General features: G+C 54.1%; 8 protein-coding genes across 8 annotated transcripts; 3 read left to right on the top strand and 5 right to left on the bottom strand.

Annotated features, from left to right (window-relative positions):
* Window positions 1-472: 472 nt before the first annotated feature.
* EI97DRAFT_491619 (uncharacterized protein) lies at window positions 473-3,612 on the bottom strand (the record flags this gene model as incomplete). Its single annotated transcript, XM_033802278.1, has 2 exons — window positions 633-3,612; window positions 473-584 (listed from the first exon to the last, which is right to left on the bottom strand). The coding sequence occupies exons 1-2, from the start codon at window positions 3,266-3,268 to the stop codon at window positions 473-475; spliced, it is 2,748 nt and encodes a 915-aa protein (XP_033657649.1). The 5' UTR covers window positions 3,269-3,612.
* A 1,498-nt stretch (window positions 3,613-5,110) lies between these two features.
* EI97DRAFT_111374 (uncharacterized protein) lies at window positions 5,111-6,049 on the bottom strand. The gene is made up of 2 exons (XM_033792974.1): window positions 5,806-6,049; window positions 5,111-5,691 (listed from the first exon to the last, which is right to left on the bottom strand). Exons 1-2 carry the CDS (start codon window positions 5,824-5,826, stop codon window positions 5,236-5,238), a joined length of 477 nt encoding a protein of 158 aa, XP_033657648.1. The 5' UTR covers window positions 5,827-6,049; the 3' UTR covers window positions 5,111-5,235.
* Window positions 6,050-6,998: 949 nt separating this feature from the next.
* EI97DRAFT_111322 (uncharacterized protein) lies at window positions 6,999-8,266 on the top strand. The gene is made up of 2 exons (XM_033792972.1): window positions 6,999-7,559; window positions 7,613-8,266. The coding sequence occupies exons 1-2, from the start codon at window positions 7,358-7,360 to the stop codon at window positions 8,026-8,028; spliced, it is 618 nt and encodes a 205-aa protein (XP_033657647.1). The 5' UTR covers window positions 6,999-7,357; the 3' UTR covers window positions 8,029-8,266.
* EI97DRAFT_111357 (uncharacterized protein) lies at window positions 7,946-8,413 on the top strand. Its single transcript, XM_033792973.1, has 2 exons — window positions 7,946-7,982; window positions 8,034-8,413. The coding sequence occupies exon 2, from the start codon at window positions 8,077-8,079 to the stop codon at window positions 8,320-8,322; it is 246 nt and encodes an 81-aa protein (XP_033657646.1). The 5' UTR covers window positions 7,946-7,982; window positions 8,034-8,076; the 3' UTR covers window positions 8,323-8,413.
* Window positions 8,414-9,896: 1,483 nt separating this feature from the next.
* Window positions 9,897-12,281, bottom strand: EI97DRAFT_411087 (MFS general substrate transporter). Its single transcript, XM_033796715.1, has 3 exons — window positions 11,802-12,281; window positions 11,322-11,741; window positions 9,897-11,275 (listed from the first exon to the last, which is right to left on the bottom strand). Exons 1-3 carry the CDS (start codon window positions 11,869-11,871, stop codon window positions 10,068-10,070), a joined length of 1,698 nt encoding a protein of 565 aa, XP_033657645.1. The 5' UTR covers window positions 11,872-12,281; the 3' UTR covers window positions 9,897-10,067.
* Window positions 12,282-12,957: 676 nt separating this feature from the next.
* On the bottom strand, window positions 12,958-13,924 carry EI97DRAFT_368680 (uncharacterized protein; the record flags this gene model as incomplete). The annotated part of the gene is made up of 2 exons (XM_033795148.1): window positions 12,958-13,493; window positions 13,546-13,924. 2 exons carry the CDS (start codon window positions 13,922-13,924, stop codon window positions 12,958-12,960), a joined length of 915 nt encoding a protein of 304 aa, XP_033657644.1.
* A 720-nt stretch (window positions 13,925-14,644) lies between these two features.
* EI97DRAFT_464132 (methionine synthase-like protein) lies at window positions 14,645-16,270 on the bottom strand (the record flags this gene model as incomplete). Its single annotated transcript, XM_033801401.1, has 4 exons — window positions 14,645-15,210; window positions 15,289-15,506; window positions 15,556-15,995; window positions 16,059-16,270. 4 exons carry the CDS (start codon window positions 16,268-16,270, stop codon window positions 14,860-14,862), a joined length of 1,221 nt encoding a protein of 406 aa, XP_033657643.1. The 3' UTR covers window positions 14,645-14,859.
* A 680-nt stretch (window positions 16,271-16,950) lies between these two features.
* Window positions 16,951-18,279, top strand: EI97DRAFT_429868 (NADPH-dependent methylglyoxal reductase-like protein GRE2). The gene is made up of 2 exons (XM_033797542.1): window positions 16,951-17,678; window positions 17,731-18,279. Exons 1-2 carry the CDS (start codon window positions 17,052-17,054, stop codon window positions 18,151-18,153), a joined length of 1,050 nt encoding a protein of 349 aa, XP_033657642.1. The 5' UTR covers window positions 16,951-17,051; the 3' UTR covers window positions 18,154-18,279.
* The last annotated feature ends 21 nt before the right edge of the window (window positions 18,280-18,300 follow it).

Here is an 18,300-nt window from a genome sequence, read left to right as displayed (position 1 = left end):
ACTCAATAACACTCAGTCCAGCAAGCCCATTCGGAAACAAATTCAAAGACAAAAAGAGCCCCTTTTAATTTATCTTTTTGAATTTCATTTCCCGATACTGTCTATCTCGCCAAGATTCCTTAGCTAGATCAATTGATCCATCCATGCATGCACATGTCCGATATGTCCCCAAAACTTCTGGCCGGTAACGTCTGCCTCCCTTGTACAGCCAACGGGTTCATGGCTACGAGATGTATGCTTTTGTAAATGGCCTACGCTTCGATGCCGCTGAAACATGACTAGATCCTTCGAGTGACCCATGGGCCCCCTCCCGGAATAGCATTCCAGCCCGTCATGCAAATCCTATCCCGAATCTGGGATTGAAAAGTGAAGCTAATATGAAAAGAAAAGAAAAAGCCGCCAACGCCTAAATCACCACACCATATATGCATTTCCTCTCGCTTCTCCGTCACCACCCCCTGCCGTGATTCACTCAAGGCTTATAAGGATGCTGCCCCTGGGCCGGCGGAGGGCCCCTCGGCGAAGGGGAGCCGTACGGGTTCGTCGGATCGGAAGGGCTGGCAGGGCTAATGGGAGAGCGTGATCTATCCGGTGCAGCGCCCGTCAGTGGCGGGGAAGCGGCAGACCCATACGGATCGGCCGCAGACGACTGAGAAACCATGGGATGCGGCGGAGGTGCCATAGTTTGATACTGGTACTCCTCTACCCTACCCGTAGAGATGGAGGTAGGAGATACTGGAGCACGCATCTGCGGAGCCTGAGCATATGCACTTCCCGCGGTCGCGGGCTGGGTCGATGGGATAACGGGAATGGGGATTGGAGGCATTGTCTGGCGTGGCGGCTGCATATCCGAGGAGGATTCTGAATGCATGTACTGCTTGCGCTTTCCGCTGCTGCTGGCCTTGTGCAAGAGGCCGCGCACTTCGTCAAGATCGGGCCGGGTGTCAGTGCTCGGGCGACCCAGAGTGCTCACATCGTCGCGACGGTTCCACGTATCGTCCCGAACCGGGTCAGCGCCTGGCTTGCGGTTGTTCAAAATGTGGATAGCCGACGTCTCAGCATTACCAGGTGAGAGGTAGTCGGTGCTCGACGACTTGCCCTTGTCTTCGTCTGCATCCGGCTTCATGGTAGGAACGAGACGCTTCGCATCCTTGTCTGCATTGAACTTGTTCCGTGCAGCAATAGCTTCGTCAGGGGAAATGGACACGGACCACGAAGGATGTCCAGCGTCACCCAGAGCGGCGTCTCCGCCACCAGGGCCATAGATGGGAACCTTTCGCAGGGCCAGAACCAAAGCGCACAGAAACTTGGAACGACGTGCGCAACGAAGGGCTTCGTTGGACCAGTTGCTCTTATGCTTGATCTCACACTTGAGCTCGAGCTTGTTCATCTCAGCGATACTAACAACCTCGATCTCAATGTCCGGGAAGAAGTCGCGGCTGTTCTGAGGATCGCGGACAAAGTTCTGCATCTCCTGCTTCAGGAGGGTAATGTCCTCAAAGGATGTGCCGAAATCGACAAAGATGGAGATCTGTTCTCTCATGGACTTGCTACGAGTGATGTTCTCTATCCAGAGGTTGTTGAGGACAATGTTGGGGATCTGTACCATCTTGCCATTGGCGACGCGCTTGAAGACGGTGTAGAGGAGCGAGATGTGCTCGACGGTGAGGGCATCGGTGGCAATGTCTACGCGATCGCCAATGTCGAAAGGATGCTTGACGAATAGGAAGACGCACGAGCCCAGGACTTCCTGGCAGGTGGCAGCGAAGACGAAGGACAGCGAGAGCAGGGCCGTCGCAGAGGTGGTCAGCGTTGCAGTGAAGCTGGGACTCAGGAAGGCGACGAAGACGAAGACGCAAATGACGAAGACGATGGTGGACAACAAGCCGTCAAGAGCATTGATGGCTTGGTCAACGTCATGCATGCTCGTGGCGATGGCCTTGCGTTCGCGCCCGAACTGGGTGACTGTCAAGATCATCTCTTCCAAGCTGATGTCTCCATTGCCGTCCTTGTCGAGACAATTGAAACACTCTTCGGCCTCCTCCTGGCGGTTGGGGCCCATGACCTCGATGAGATCCTCTTGGTACAACGAGTTTTTCCCCTCCACCACGAAGGACATCCAGATGCGTCGGGCAAGAGCCTCAGCGGAACGGTTCTTTTCGAGAGCCTCTAGCACAATGGAGTGGGCGGAGTTCGGATCCAGGATCTTCTTCCCCGTAATCTCCTGAGCGACGGTGCCGAAGATCGACGTCACCTTGTCGCCAGCACGGCGCACGTCGGCAAACAGTCTCATCGGCGTAGCGGACCCAGAACGCTTGTGATTCTTAAAGGTACCCTTCTTACTGCCCAGCCCGAGAGCGATCGTATCTTGGATGAGGTAGTCTTCTTCGGCAAACTCGGGGCAATATGCAGGGAAGAGGGCACGGGAGGCATCGTAGAGGAGACCAAGGAGGTGGATATTCCTCTTGGACTCCTTGATCTTCAGGTCGAACTGTTTCCGGTGATAGCTGATGCTGATGAGCTGAATAAGAACTCGCTCGGCGAGGATGATGGCGGAACAGATGAGTGCAGCCAGGAGGACAGACTGCATCTTGCGGAACCATCCACGATCCGTGTTGACCAGCACAGGGAAGGTGACCTGGTTGACGATCATCCAGAAGAAAGCGGACATGGGCTTCTCGAGAGACCTGAGCAGCAGGGCATACTTCCGCACGCCGGGACTCACGACGCCGACGAGAAACTCGAAGATCCTGGGTAGGAAATGGGCCACGATTTTGCACGCCCACAGGCTGAGCCAGACAATCTCGATCCAGATGAAGAAGCGCCTCACGTCGGCTCCTCCCACGGTGTGCTTTGGCCTGCCCTTGTCATCTTTGCCGCTCCACACGGTTACAGCCAGGATGATGGGAATTGCGAGTATGAGGGCCAGGGGAGCGACGTAAATCATGTAGCGGGTGACGATGCTGAAGTTGAGAATCTTGGTGTAGAGCCTGCCCATGCGGTTGAGGGCTGTCTTCTCCTCATCCGGATCCTGGCCTGGGATCGCCGTGCCACGCGAGTCCACCTTGTGTACCTTCCGGCGACCTCGTTGGAAGAAGCCGGACTTCTCGTTCTCATTCTCCTCGTCACGGCTCGTAGGTACATGTGAAAGCGGTTGGCTGACGACAGTCTGGAGGGGGATATCGGTCGAGTTCATGGCGGCCGGGTGGTCGTTGGAGAGGGGTTGGAAGCCCTGACGAGAGAGTCGAAAGCTCTGAGGTGGTGTCATCGGGGAGGGGAAGGGAATGGAATCGAGGCGGGGGTGGAATGTGGCTTTTAGCAGTGGGCGGAATGCGGGGACTGGGCAGAATGGAGAGGGTCGATGATTCAATTGGAACGTGTGGGTGGGTATGTACTATGTATGGAGTAGCGACTGTCAGGGTGAACGGGAGGACCAGCCGCGGTTCAGCGAGTGTGACGATGAAGACGAAAAGAACGGAAAGGGGAGGGAAGGAGGGAAGGCAAGACAAGGAGAAAAACGAGTGACAGTGGAAAATGCCTGTCGAGAAGCAATGGGGGGGAAGAGAATTCAACTGGAGGAGGAGAAAAAGGCGTCAGGATGGTCTTTCTTTGTCGGGTGTTGTCCGGAGTCCGCCGTTGCAGTGCCTGCCCAGTGTGGTTCCGGCCCGCGCCACGCTGCAAGGGGTCCCGCTTTTCCCCTGAAACACGGGTGTGCTTGGCCAATCAGGAGGTTGTGTTTGCTTCTGAAACACTTAGTCATACTACGAAAATCCCACCGATCCCTCCCACCATCAAAAGTCCATCGTCTGGGCAGCTCCACCAAAATCGCCACCCAGCAATTCCTGTATTTGTTCTGTTGAGTCTGCTCTCCACTCTCAGCTCCCGTCAACCTGGCCGATGTGCCCGATTGCAATACCGACTAATTCCTCCTCCAGGGGCAACTAGCAACGCTGAACTGGTCAAAGGATTACGCGTATGCACAATCGATTCCAACAAGTGGAGATTACGTGTTTGGCATCATCATCCTTAGGATCCGGATTGGAATAATGGTCTACCGTCATAGATAACGGGCAGTAGAGGTTAGGGCCAGTATGCATATATGAACTCTCCTTCTTCCCCATAAGGGAAATGGCAAAGCCGGATGGAATTGCTATTCCGGTTTCCTATCTATGGCCTGCGTACATACGTATTCCGTTGGCAGCGACATCTCTCATTCGCGCATCCTGCGGACGAAGGATGAGGGCAGCAAGGAGGACTATCCGCGGGCCACCTCGCACACGCCTCACATGCACCAATCCCGAATATAGAGTACCTACGTCAAGAACGCAACAATTATATAATAAATGATGCCACGCGGTCTACTAAATTGAAAGCGCATGCGCCCACCCGCATGGCACCCGAGCACCAGGTCCAAGGACACGGGTCGTTTCGTCACGAGGGAAACCATTATTGAAGGTTGACCCACCATGCATGCCATCGTCATCTTGCGTAGTCGTGTATTAAAAGGGATGGCAGCAGGGGCCATGGTGGTGCGGACACAGAAAGCACAATGGATAAGAAGATGGAAAGGATGAATTACGGAAGCTACCCGAATCCCAAAAGCGATCGACACCAACAGACGCAGTGATGCTCGCTGCATTGAGGACGACCAGCGAAGAACTGTCTCCCCCCAAAAAACAAATACCCGAGGAAAAGCGTCCTCATGTAGTCGACGAATGAGCAGACAGGATGCCGTGGAAAAGCGTCAGTTGCTGCCCGACGCCAGCGACCCATAATCAATTAAAGGTCTAGCCAGCGTCGCAAACCAACGCCGGATCCCATGCATGCCCTCAAGCCATCCTTCCCTGCGCGGAACCGAAAAGCGAAAAGCGCAGGCCGGGATAGGTAAAAGGTCGCCCTTGCTTTTACTGCCCGCTTGTCCAATCTTTTGTCTGAGAACGCCGGAACGGAGAAAAACAAACAAATACAATGTATGTGCCCTGTGACCGCCCAAGTAGAATCGTAGAGCGGGGCCAGGTGGGTATCAGATAGAGGTGAGAAAGCAAAAGGAAAAATGTGGATACTGAATGAAAAAGGTACCAATGACACAGCCGAAATGTAGAGCGGAGATTGGAGTGTTGCGAGTCGAGATGATGAGGGTTGGCGGTTAGAAGGGTAGGAGAGCCACTGCTTCGCCTGCTCAAGGACTAGAGCTGGTGAACCCGGAGCATCGTCATCGCGCGGGCGACAGACGCCTCACTTGAAGATGGTGCGCGACAACCTCCTCGACCTCTGGCGCATCCGGTTCAAGAAATTGGGGCGGTCGAGCTGCGAAGACGTCGATGGCTGACGGATGCTGTCCTGGCCCTCGCTGGCCGTGTCGCTTGGAGACGACGTGATGCCCAACTCGCTCTCGTCGTCGACCTCTTGCAGCGGTGCAGGGCGTGGAGACGTTTCGGAAGGTGCTGCCCTCAAGTACGCTTCGACCCTTGCATTCATGGCCTTGTTCTTCTCGGATGCCATCATGGTGATGGTGTTGTTGGTGCTTTCGGTCCGAGACACGGTGCCTCTACGAGTCTCGCGACGGGTAGCGGCTAGCGTGAGGGACGGGACTCGGGTGAGTCCGCCCACAGCGGGAGTCACGTCGTTCCCGATCAGTCGGTACTCGGCCGGAGTGATGTTCCATGCTGCGCAAAAGGGGCAGAACTCGCACTTGATTTCCCATCCTGAGAGGCTTAGCTTGTTTGCGCAGTTGGACAGGTTGCTGGAAGGGTTGCAGGGGCGAGAAAGGTGGAACCAGCGATGGCGGCAGGGCAGGAGACTGACGTTGAGTTCTGCGAGGCACATGTTGTGATGGGGTTTCAATGTTGTGCTTGTTGAGGAGTCAGGTGATGTCGAGGTACGTTCGCTTGGGAGCGAGCCTGCCGTCGGGCAGGCGAGTGAGCTGAATCGACGACGTGGTGAATAAAGTCGGACGACCTAGGGCTACTTTGTGCTTTGGTGGATGGGGTGTGTTATGAAGGCGGGCTCGGATGTGATGACAGCAGCAGTAGGGAGTAGGGAGTGGGTGTTTGCTGGGGTTACTATCGACGTGAGAGGTGCAGAGTGCAGTCGACAACAATGCTGGCTCCTGGTGGGGAGATGTGTTTCTTTATACTGGATATGTATTCGAGTGGCGTTGCAACTCGTTTGATGTTGGACCAAGCGGAGTGGAAGTGACGGGGAGGGTGTGCCAAGGCTATGAGCTCTGATAGGTCGGGCAGCTCTCAAACGTCCATGCGCCTCTTCCTCCTTCAGGGCGGCGGCGCAGGTACCACAGTCGACAGTCGAGGGAGGATATCTGGTCTCTCGGGCGACGGTGAAGGAGCGGACACGTTGAAGGAGATGTTTGAGAGCGGAACAGGACGGGAGGCTTTGATAAGCGGTGGGTTGTTTGTGGTGGTTGGCAGCCTAGACAGGGAAAGTAGATAGGAAGTAGGTCGCACAGCAGGTGGTGCAAATCGGCAGAAGAGTGACGTTCCGTGGAGCCGGGCAAAGGTGAAGAGGAAATAGGGGGTTGGGGATTTATCAGCCTTTAGGGTTCTTTTTGTTGTACGGAGTACTCGGGATGCCGATGCTGCAGCAAGGCGATGGAAGAGGGTGGTAAGGGGGCCCAGCATTGTACTTATGACAAGGAGATATACCTACTGCCGTAACTTCATGGGCAGCCATGGACCCAAGGCCCAAGAGCCAAGGCACCCAGGGCGGACGCTGATGCTTCCTGAAGCGGCATCGAGCCCATCTTCCTCGCACCTCCCAATCTCTAGCCCATCGCGGCCCCGGGAAGACGAGCGAAGGCACGCGACGATGATGGCCCGAGCGCCGCCCATTGGAGTGCAGCTGGAAAACGGAACATCATTGATGAAAGCCCCCTGAGCAGATCCCAGCACCAACACCGTGGGCCTCCTCTCCTCGCCTCCAACCACCACCCAGCATTCACACCACATGTCTGGTCTCAACAGCAAAACGCGAACATGCATTGGGCGCACCGAAATCCCCCCTCACGTGGCCGCCGCCATGACTGGGCTAGACTAACCGTCTCTTTGTCAACCCTTAATTCTGGTCTTGTCCCCGCAAGCTCGGTGCGTCCGTCGAACCTTCTCCCCTCCAACAAGGAGTAGTCGGAAGGCCCAGCTTCACCTCCAACCTTGGCGCTAGGGTAGAGCATTCTGGCAAAAGGGACACCGGCCAGGGGGCCGGCCGCGGATCGGCTCCAACAACTTGTTGAACGACTGCATCCAAGACTCAAGACGCGCCTTGGTAATGAGGGGAAGCTCGCCCAAGAAGGAGAACCCAAGACCCGCTGGAAATGAAGTCATTCCCTGTCCCTGTCTGAGGCATGGTTTACCACGGCACCAAAAGCTGCGGTAAGACGTTTCGTCAGACTAAATCCTGCTCAGTACAGATCGACCTCCTGTTTTTGGTTTCCCTATCTCTTCCCTGTTCTCGTCCATTATTCATTTATTCAGACTTGCCAACGCTCCAGTACTTTTCCTTAATAATCCAGGACCCTGGTTTCGCAGACATGTCAACCTGTCAACGTGAGAGATATGAAAACTGGCTCGTGGCACCCCTACTCACACGCCTGGTCCAGCCAAAACCCCAAAAAGCCGGTGCCCAGCAACACAGCCTCAACGCCATCATGCACTGTCCGCCCCTTTCCCGGTCGATTCGACGGCTCCGCTGTCCACCTGTCACCTGCCAAGTAGTGGAAATCTTGGCGAAACCTTGGCCCAAACTTGGCGTCAAGCCTCCCATGAGAACCCCGCCCAAGGAGATCGTCAACAACACGCACACATACGGAGGACTCCGCACACGCTACACACTATCAGTCCAATTCTACTAACACAGTACTCCACCTCCAGGCTTCTGCTGGGCCACTCAGAAGCCCAACACACGACTGTCGTCACGGGCCTACATGCCGAACTTGCCTGCAATAATGTGAGCAGCCTGGGCCAGCTGGTGTATGTATGGCACTGCCAACGTGCAAGACCATGCCTCAAGAGATAATCAAGCTGCAGCCAAGATGCCTCCGCCGGCGGGAGCCTATCACCAGCTATGCTTGTTATCCACTTCAAAACCCACCGCTCCAGGAAACGACAGGCACCTCTCTCTGCTCTGCTGCCCAGTACCCTTTCACATGGCTCTGCACTTGCCTTGCCCAGTTCGAAACTGCAGAGAGTAGCATCCTTATCTAACTCCGTGTTGGATCTCATCTCAGCGCCTCGAATGTGGAGGACCACAGTTTCTTGGTCACACAGCGTCCCGTTCATACATCACGATCGCGCCAGATGTCCAGAGTAGGTACAGTACTCCGTATGGAGTACACAACGGAAGGATTGCGATGATTATAATAAACTTTCGGTGCCAAATCTACCGATATTCAAGGGTGCTCTCCAGGCTCCTGGCTGAGGTCAGCCACCCTTACACCCTTGGTGCCCTTACCCGCTTGGCGAGAGTCAGAGTACCGTGAGGATTCGCAAGACATGCCAACCGGAATACTCCGTACTCCGCATTGGTCACTCGCACCTCACCACATCGGACTCGATTCTACAAGTAAAAAGACCAGATTTGGACACGGACTCCAGGCTCCTGTTGCCCAGCGTCATGCTCCGGATGCGGGTGAGCATACACTCACTTGTCCTTGTCAAGCAAAGCTCCCGCCTCGACGGAGGACGCCGCACCTCCGGAGCCATCTTCTACTATCTCCGTTGCTGTAATAGTAGGCTACTTTGTAGAAGTGCGTGAGCGGAGCATCAGGACTACTGGGGTAAATCCTGTCGCAGAAGTCCTTCGAACTGCAAGGCAGAGCAACATCATCCTTCACCTTCGTCATGACAATGGTCCCGCATACGAATCTTCAGCAGTTGACTCCCACACAGCTTGATCCCCCAAAATCAACCGTAACCTCGCTCCCATCCAACTCCCTGAGCACGTTTCCAAAACTCGCAAGACCTTGGCCGTCCCTTGGCGCCAAAGTTCTTCAAATGAACAAGTGAGACCCTTCCTGGGCTTTCCATTCTTTTTTCCCGGGCCGTAGCCAGTCAAGTGGTACGCTTGTTGGTAGGTATACCAAGCCCGCTCATCCATGACCCATTCTGTCGGGAACTGCCTTCGCTCCACCTTACTGTACAAGTACTGTGATACAGAGTAATAAGGCGTGCCGCCGCCTGGCTCCGTCAAGGAAAGCAGGGTTGTTTAAGTCGGCGATGATGGTATTGATTACATTGTATGCGGAATTTTGAAGTCCGGTCCTCTTCTCCTTTCGCTCCACGTAAGTCTATGTTGGTCTACTTTGGTCTCTTTCTCTAGATTCCTGACCCTGTTGTTCCTTTGGTCAGCTTATCTCCAGTAACTACTGTGGTACGTACCCTTGTTACTAGTCCGGCTCCTCAGAAGTATATGTAGATAACCCAAGGTAAGTACATGGAAGCTGAGCTCTCGATCCCATAACAGCACTTCAAAGAAAGCCACCGTCTTGGCCGTCTGCTGGGTACGAATGCCCATGCTACAGTGGCTTCGTTCGGCAGACGTGCGTCATGATATACCTTGCTATGGCGACGACTTCACCACCCCCATCTTTTTACCGGGTCGGAGATGGTCATTGTAGTACAACGGCAAGCCTTTTACGTAACCAGGTATGGTAGGTATCCCAAGTCCCCGAATTGAGGACCAGATTTCATTCGCATTTCTTCTTCTCACTTCGGCGTCGACCTGTTTTGCAGGGGCGGGACGTGTTCAGGGGACTACATGCTCGTCCACCTCCACTTTATTAATAAAAGATGCCGTATCTCTAGACACATAGGTGCACACAAATCGATCCAACCACCAGCATCCCTCTAGCGGCACGATAAGACGTAGACACTGCTAGCCATACTACTGTACACTGTTTATTTTATAGTCTACCGTAAATACGTCATATATCGAAGGGAGAGCGGCGATACATGAAGGGGGTATCACTCCATTCCTTCCTCCTGTTCCAATTCTTGCTTGTTTTGTGGAATCTTGGACGAGTATCCATAAATCTCCCGGAGCGAGATTAGCACCTCTCACACCCCTTCCCTCCTCCCGCCAGCAACAAGAGGCGTCGTTTCGCCCTCCACTTCCGCCTCTCCCTCCACCACAATTCTCACCTCCCTCCCGCCCCCGAAAGTCTCCCTCTTCCTCCCCAGACAGCCCAAACATCCCCGTCCCTGCACATTCACCGCCCCCGTGAAACCCCTCGCCTCCTTGGCCAACCACGGAATCTGGAACGTCCCCATGAGGGCGACCACGCTACTCGCCCACCATGCCAGCGGCGTGAACCTCATCTCTATGCCCTTGCCATAGAGGAATCCGGCTATCGGGCTAGCGACGGAGCGGCAGGCGGCTCCCGTGGACGCAGCGAGGCCATTGATCTTCCCGAGGTGGTTCGACGAGGGGACGGCTTCCTTGATCATGATGAGGAGTAAGGGGTAAGCGACGATAGCGAGGAGGTTGCGGATGGCGAGACAGGCGTAGATGCCCGGGTAGACCAGACTGGGTGGCAGAAGAGGCAGATAGGGCACGATGAAGTATGCTAGCGGGTGACCGATCGTCACCAGTACGAGGAGCTGCCAAACGCCGATCCAAGATGCGAGGAGCGGAAAGATGACGGCTTGGACGAAAAGCGCAATGATGCCGTTGACGGACATGATGATGCCGACGTCTTGGATGGAGAGGCCGAGGCCGCCGGCGAAGGGATTACTGGTTGCGAAGGAGGAGATGTCGTCTGCGCGTTTGTCCTGCAGGAAGATAGGCAGGAGATGATCGTACGTCATGGAGTGGTAGGTGAAGATTCCAAGGGCCACGACGAACATGACGACAGGTCTGGTGATGGCCTTTTCGCTGGTGTTGTTATCGTTATCGTTGCTTTTTGTTTCGTTGACCCAGGTGCCGTTGGAGGTGACACGCCAGGTTTGGTCGCGTTCGGTGCTAACTTGGTCGAAGGTGCCGTAACATCCCGAAGCTATGCAGTCTGGGGCGTTCATGTTTCCGCCTGGCATTTGGAGGGATGCTACCGACTCGCGGCGCTCCCGGTGGTCTTGCGGGCGGCTCCATGGCTGCTTGTCCGGGTGGGTTTCATCGAGGAGGAAGTATCCCGCAATGATGGCAAGGACAAGTAAAGAGGAGCAGATGATGTTTGGGAGAACGAAGGGAAATTTTGCGAAGAAACCTGTTGGTGGGAACAGGTGAGGGTAGTTCTCAGCCGGTTCGGCAAAACACCCGCCAATCGAAGCTGCGTGGGTTAGCAGAATCCGTACACGAAGCGCAGATTTACTTACGTCCTATGATGGTTCCCAGAGACCAGACGAAAGGCATAATGGCATAGGCTTTGGGCTCATGCGCAGGGTTCACGACCAACTCGGCCACCATGGTCTGTATGACGCCGACATTCCCGTTCAACAAGCCCCCTACTATCCGGCCCAACAGTGCAACCCAGAAGTTGGGCGCCAGCCCTACGAGCATCAACGACGTTATGGTTCCCATGCAACCGAGTAGTAGGACAGGCTTGCGTCCGACGCGGTCGGACACGGCGCCCCAGTGCATGCCGGTGCATGCTTCGGCAAGGCTGAAGGCGGAGATGAGGATGCCAGCATAGAAGGCGGCGTTGGCTTCGGAGCCCACATGGTAATGTTGGACAAGCTTCCAGGCGTAGGGGAAGATGGAGGTGAGTGCGATTGGCTCTGCTACTCGGACGAGCGCTGCATTGTGTTAGGTTACTCTTAGTTGCATATGTGTGCACTTGAAGCGGTGGCACTCACCAAGAAGAAAGAGCTGGGCCGTGGGAAAGTGGTTAGGGTCAGGTCTCGTTCTTGTTCTGGTGAGAAACATGTCCTGGGGGCCGGCTGTACTGTGATATTCTTACGGTTACGCCGACACGCAGAGAGCAGAGATGGTAGAGGCGGGCTGTGGTGGCGGGTGTGAGTGTTCTCTGTGCGTTCGGCCTGCTGGGAGCCCAGCAACGGAAGAGGCGTGTACTACAGACGGAGAATAGAGGAGAGTCAAATTGTAGATTGGGGTGTATGGGAGTATGGGAGGGAGGGAGAGGAATGGAGCGGTGAAGGAAAGGCGAGGAAGTGTGGAGGAAACCGGCCATTCGGCGTCCATCCATGGAAAATATGCTTTGGTTCCCTGGCAAAGAGCGGCCGTGCGTTTGAAGATGGCACAGTGCAATTCCACTCCCCATAGGCTCGATACATAGTCAAAGACGATCAATTCCATGTTACACTGTAAATTCTCACATTCCCGCTACACTTCTCAATTGATGTTGATTCCCCATCTCCCACTACCCTCCGACCTTGTTGTTCAAGGGTAAGAGTAAGAGTGGAGGCAAAAAGAACCTACCACCGATAGCTTCCCGCGGCGCCTGCACTAACCGCTATCGTAATGCGGTGATTGGCCGCACAGCCGAGGCTCGCTCGCTTGCAACGGCCTCCCGCAAAACCCATCGACGATCCCCGGCTAAACCTGCACTTTGGACCGACGACCACAGACGTCATCTTCTGCACCAGTTACTATAGTACTCTGTGATACTGTAACAGTATAGCTTCTTACCAAGAGAGAAACAGGAACAGTGCAGCGAACGACGGATGGAATCGTTCATAAGATTTCGGAATTGAAGGGATCACATGTTTCTACATGCATCCACTCCTTCGTTTTTGATTCCGGTATTTCCAGCTCAAATCCCATGGATCCCCTTCCAACACCCCCTATCGTGTGATCGACATCCGCATACATGGCCGGGCAGTTGAGGAATTATCAGATGGCGCATATCCCACCGACCAAGTTTACCGTCCTTGGAAAGAAACCACCGCTCTCAGCCTCCAGCATCGCCATTTGACCATGTGGCAACCTTCGGCGTCGTACTCCGCTACATAGTACCATAACCCTTTCACTACACAGTAGACCATGCTACGATCATTCCTGTCGCTCCTGTGCGCGCTTCTCATCCATGAGCTTCCGGCGATGCTCATCGCGCCCACACCAAGAGACCCACCAAGTGTTGTCTGCGTGCCTGATGCGGCAGTCCTTGTCGAACCTCCCGTCTACCGCCCCCAGTTTCTCCCAGTAATCCTCATCGTTGCGGCCATTCTTGATTTTGCTCTTGTCCATGCAGTCGATACAGAGACCGTCAAAGTGGCCCCTAGTTCGGTAGACTGCAGACTTGACCTCCCGGTTCCAGTCTGCTTTGCAAGAGTAGCAACCGATAATCTTATTATTCAAGTGGAAATCCCCAAGCCAGCCAAGTAGGGTGTTGATGGAGTTCTTGGAGAAGCTGAGTTCGAGCGGGTACACTTCAAGTTTAGTCAGTGCGCCAAAGTATCGGCCAGCAGTCTCTGCCCAGTGCGCGCAAGCGATGCCGTTACTGCCCTTCTTCAGTAGGTCGCCAACCCGGTTCCAGAGTCCGCGGTGAAGCGTCGTCTTCAGGCTGCCGCGCGCATGGTTTACTGGACCTGTTATACGAGTGAGCACCGGCCTATCGTTCGAGGGAGAGTGCATACTTACCGACAAAGTCTGGAGGGCAGAGATGCAGGTGAACGAACTTGAACTTGACTGGTACCGACTCTTGAATGTGTCCCACACAATTGTACGCAAGCCACTTGGTGATCGCTGCAAATGCTTCGGGGTGGTCGAAGAAATGGCAGGGAAGGGCCAGCTGCCGAGCAAATGTCGTGGTCGCGAGGTCTGGTGTGAAACTATCCAGGTCCACGTTTTGCGCATACCACAACTTGAAGAACTCTCGTGCGGGATCGGCGAGTTCCTCGTCGTCGGAGAAGAGGTATTTGTCACCGGCGTTGATGACATGCCAAATTGTCGTGATGTCAATAGCCCCCAGTCGAGGGGTCAAATCAGATCCCGGAGCGATGTCCTCGCTGGAGTGCATCAGTGTGAGCCAGATGCGCATAGCATCAATGTCGTCGTCGTGGAGAACAAGGCCAACGTCATTGCTGCTCGTCTTGAATCGAATGCTGCCGCGAAAGAACTTAGACTTCGTGCTGACAGACTCTGTCTTCACGTGGAAGACGCCAGTATTGAGCTTGTCCTTGTCACGCGACTTGACAGTAATCGTGAGATCGGAATCTTTTGAAATGGCGACGGTTGTGGTTTGTACTTCCTGGCCGGTTGACGCCATGTCTGTCGACTTTGGGTGCACCTTACCTGGCTGAAGGAGGCAGGAGCAGACGGTGTGCTTTGGAGGCGGAGAGGGAGGGTCTGGCCAAACTTATAGCACAGCTGAGTATATTGTCATCGGTGAATGTGAAGCAGCATAGAAGCGGTGAGTGAAAAGAAAATGTGCGAGGAAAAAACTCTCCACGGGTGTAGGTGAGTGTGATGGCGGGATTGATGGTGTGGAAGAAAGAGGAAGGAGCGATGCTCGACTGGTGGCCTTGGCATATTCTTCAACCCATGGCATAGACGGCAGCACAGTCAAGTCCATGGTGCAGTGGAAATCTCAAACTGTGGCGAATGTTAACTGCTCAATAGTCAAGGCATGTATCAGTGAAAATAACATACCTATTCTGACGGAAGTCTCGGTGAACGCTGTTCACAAACACTCTCACCGGAAAGAATGCGTACGTATCGTTCGAGATGTTAAATTGAAACCATGATCACATTGATGCTACAAAGTAAGATTCCCACCTTCAGCTGTTGAACCAAATAGAACCTTTCCTAAGACCAAATTACTCCTTGCACGCTCATTGTTGAAACAAGCATCCAGTGCATAACCCAGTGCCATTTCGCACTAACATGTCAAGCACTCCCATACGCCGTTTCCCTCAACCACCGTCAGATGCACCGAATGAACACCCTCAGCACTCACGGCTGGCCCGGCCAGATCGCATCGGCAATACTCCTCACCAACTGCAACTTCTTCCTCATATCCTCATACCCCAGCGCATTCCCCTCCGCATGGCTAGCAAATCCACACTGCGGGCTGACGCAAATCTGGTTTAGCGCCTCCTCGTGCGTCTGACCGGTGCCCTGGGCGATAAAGTCTGCGGCTTGGTTGACCCGCGCAATCATCTCGTCTTTGTTCTCCAGTTCGGGGAACTTGGAGGTCACTACTCCAAGCACGACGTTCTTGTTCTTGGGGAGGTGGGCTAGCGGCTCGAAGCCGCCGGCGCGGGGAGTGTCGTATTCGAGGTAGTAGGTGTCTACATTCAGGTCCTGTGACGGGTGAGCCCCTGGCTAGGCATAGAGAAAGTTGCATGATTCTTCTGCGGGCTTGTGAACTCATATACATACCTGGAAGAGCTTCTTCGCAATGTTGTCGTAGGCGCCTTCCGAGAAGTGCCTGCTACCAACATAATTACCACGGCAGAGGTGGATACCTAGGTGCATATCTGCAGGCCTCTCGAAGCACTGGTTGTAGAACTTGACGTAGGCATCGAACATCTCATCGGCGGTCTTGTCATTGTCCTTGTCCGCCGCCCAGCCTTCCAACATGGACTCGGAGCAGAAGTCTGAGTTCAAGTCAGTTATACGTAAGATTGTAATATCAGGGCCGCTTACAAGCAAGATTGGGGTCGTCGATCTGGATGTTCCTTATTCCTTGTCCGTGCAGATACTTAAGCTCCTCCTGGTACGCCTTGGCCACATCCGCGAAGTACTCCTCGTCGTTCGCGTATACGTCCTTGGGATAGCTGCGTCCGGTACGGTACCTAAAGTGGTACCAGCTAGGCGAGATCATCGTGATCTTGATATTCTTCCATTCGGTCTCAGGCACTAATTTCTTCATAATATCGACTTCGCGTTGATAGCTCGAATGGCCAGGGTGACTGATTGGACCCACGCACACAGTGACAGCATTGGGAATCTCCTTTGATTCGAAAAATGATTTGACGTCGGGTGCATAGGGACGGAAGATGGACTGATCATATCCCTTCAACACACCCAACTGAAGCTCCTTCATGCCATTCAGTTCCTCGAAGAACGTGCCCCAGAACATGTGTCTAAGGGGATATCATGTCAGGGACCCCAGAGACCACAACAGCGTGTACGCCTCGTCAACTGACCTGGCATATTCCCCACTCGAGATGACATGGAACCCAGCATCCTTCTGCAGCTTCACAACGTCCGCAATGGCCTGGTCCTCGAGAGGCTCAAGCTCAGAGGCAGGCGCCTTCCCCGCCGCAACATCATATCTCTTTTGGACGAGCTCTTGGGGGCGCAGCAAGGATCCGCAGTGCTCGGCCCGGAAAGGAGGGTTCCGCTTGGGGGACGACATGATACAGTGGAAATTCAAAGTCAAAAGCAAGTTGGAAAGGAAGAAACTAGTAGAAAAATACAAGACTAGAAAAGAAAGTGGATCTATGGAGAAGAGCTCGGCCCCTCATCTCCGCACAGCTGCCCCACCTCGCCTCAATTGTTTGTATAGTGCAGGGTAGGCTCCAGACTGGATATGCGCTGAGAGGCTTACGCCGGGCTCGGAATGCCTGATTAAGCGAAGGATAAATTGAAGACGTGTGTTCAAATGATGGAGCTCATGGAGATTCCTGGCCATTTACTGTGTACTGCAGTCTGTAGAACGTAAAGTCCGATGTGGTTAATCTGGTGAAGCCCGAATACGATCTGACAATGTGGAGGGATCGACCAATGGTAAAGCGACCGACATTCAGGAGAGCTATACAATGTATTAGTGAGCGGGCAAAGAGTCGGGCTGCCACGGGGAGAGGGACACGGTCAAGCCTCACCACCGGTTCGAGCATCCCTGGGGTGGCCACACCAGCCAGTCAACGAGTTTTCTGGTGTTGGCAGAGGATTGAGAGAAGTGGCTTGTCAACATGGAGGTCCCGCAGAGTTTTGGAGAAGAACGAGGATTGTCGTCACTAAAAGCCAAACTGTTTAGCTCCGATAGCCCCGCGGTGGGGTGTTCCTGAACGGGTACAAATAATGGTGCGAGATCCCCTCGAAAACACGTTCCTGACTGATTCAGGTCTCAGTGAAAGATTTCTACAATTCACCACATACATTCTGCTTCCTGTTCCTCAATTGCATTGATAGACGAGATGAGCGACAAGAACAACGGATTGAAGGTGCTCCTTACCGGTGGCTCCGGCTTCATTGCAGCACACACGCTAGCTGTGCTGCTGAACTATGGCCACTCCGTCGTCACTACCGTCCGCACGCAAGAGAAGGCAGACAAGATCAGGGCAGCCTACAAGGACTACGTCGAGAAGGGCCGCCTGGGGTTTGCCATCGTCCCAGATATTGCGAAGCCCGATGCCTTTGACGAAGCAGTGAAGTCGGATCCGCCGTTCGAGGCGGTCCTGCACACTGCGAGCCCGTTCCACTTCAACGTTACCGACGTCCAGAAAGATCTGTTGGATCCGGCCGTGATTGGCACAACGGGCATTCTGAAGTCGATCAAGAAAAATGCGCCATCGGTGAAGAGAGTCGTCATCACATCCTCCTTCGCCGCGATAGTGGACGGAAACAGGGGACTCTGGCCTGGACATGCATACTCGGAGGAGGACTGGAACCCCATCACCCACGAGCAAGCTCAGGAGAACGCCATGTGTGGTTACCGCGCAAGCAAGACATTCGCCGAGAAAGCAGCCTGGGACTTTTTGGCCAAGGAGAAGCCCAATTTCACCATTGCAACCATCAATCCCCCAATGGTCTTTGGACCGATCGTAAGTGCAGATCCATCTATATCCGCCGCCACATCCATTGACCAAGGTACAGATCCACAGTCTCGACAGTCTGGAGAACATGAACACATCCAATCAGCGCATCTTGTCAACTTGTCAGGGCAAGTTCAAGGATGAGATACCGCCTTCTGGGGTTTACCTGTGGGTGGACGTCCGCGATGTCGCCGAAGCTCATGTAGCCGCCATGGAAAAGGAAGACGCTGCCAACAAGCGTTTCTTTACGACCGCGGGCCATTTCTCGAACAGAGAAATTGTCGATATTGTTAGGAAACACTTCCCTCAGTTCAAGGACCTTCCCACCGACTCTACTCCTGGCGGCGACTATCCTGAAGGCGGGAAGGACGCTGTGTACAGCTACAATAACAGACGCTCGATCGACGTGTTAGGCTTGAGATACAGGACATTGGAGGAGAGCATAGTCGACGCAGTCAAGTCGTTCCAGGCAGTGGGGTTGTAAATTTCAATTGCTCTCCTAGGCATAGATTTAAGAACTCTTCAGATACAGAGAGATACATCTTTCGCAGCAAGCTTAATAGACTAGAAGACAATGTGCTCAAGTCGATTATCTATCTTTCGGGTGCTGAGATGGATTCTGAGTAGGCAG

Source organism: Westerdykella ornata (assembly GCF_010094085.1).
Source record: "Westerdykella ornata strain CBS 379.55 unplaced genomic scaffold EI97scaffold_2, whole genome shotgun sequence".
NCBI classification, from domain to species: domain Eukaryota; kingdom Fungi; phylum Ascomycota; class Dothideomycetes; order Pleosporales; family Sporormiaceae; genus Westerdykella; species Westerdykella ornata.
Note: the sequence above shows the minus strand (reverse complement) of the source record. Positions and strands in the feature narration are given on the sequence as shown.

Coding starts and splice junctions, on each gene's coding strand:
- EI97DRAFT_111374 (XM_033792974.1), bottom strand. CDS start 5,826: ATGTGCCTCGCAGAACTCAAC. Junction 5,692..5,805: donor TGTGCCTCGCAGAACTCAAC/GTCAGTCTCCTG, acceptor TGGGAAATCAAG/TGCGAGTTCTGCCCCTTTTG.
- EI97DRAFT_111322 (XM_033792972.1), top strand. CDS start 7,358: ATGGTTTACCACGGCACCAAAAGCTGCGGTAAGACGTTTCGTCAGACT. Junction 7,560..7,612: donor AGACATGTCAACCTGTCAAC/GTGAGAGATATG, acceptor CGCCTGGTCCAG/CCAAAACCCCAAAAAGCCGG.
- EI97DRAFT_111357 (XM_033792973.1), top strand. CDS start 8,077: ATGCTTGTTATCCACTTCAAAACCCACCGCTCCAGGAAACGACAGGCA.
- EI97DRAFT_411087 (XM_033796715.1), bottom strand. CDS start 11,871: ATGTTTCTCACCAGAACAAGAACGAGACCTGACCCTAACCACTTTCCC. Junction 11,742..11,801: donor GGCCCAGCTCTTTCTTCTTG/GTGAGTGCCACC, acceptor AACACAATGCAG/CGCTCGTCCGAGTAGCAGAG. Junction 11,276..11,321: donor TCTGGGAACCATCATAGGAC/GTAAGTAAATCT, acceptor TAACCCACGCAG/CTTCGATTGGCGGGTGTTTT.
- EI97DRAFT_429868 (XM_033797542.1), top strand. CDS start 17,052: ATGAGCGACAAGAACAACGGATTGAAGGTGCTCCTTACCGGTGGCTCC. Junction 17,679..17,730: donor CAATGGTCTTTGGACCGATC/GTAAGTGCAGAT, acceptor ACCAAGGTACAG/ATCCACAGTCTCGACAGTCT.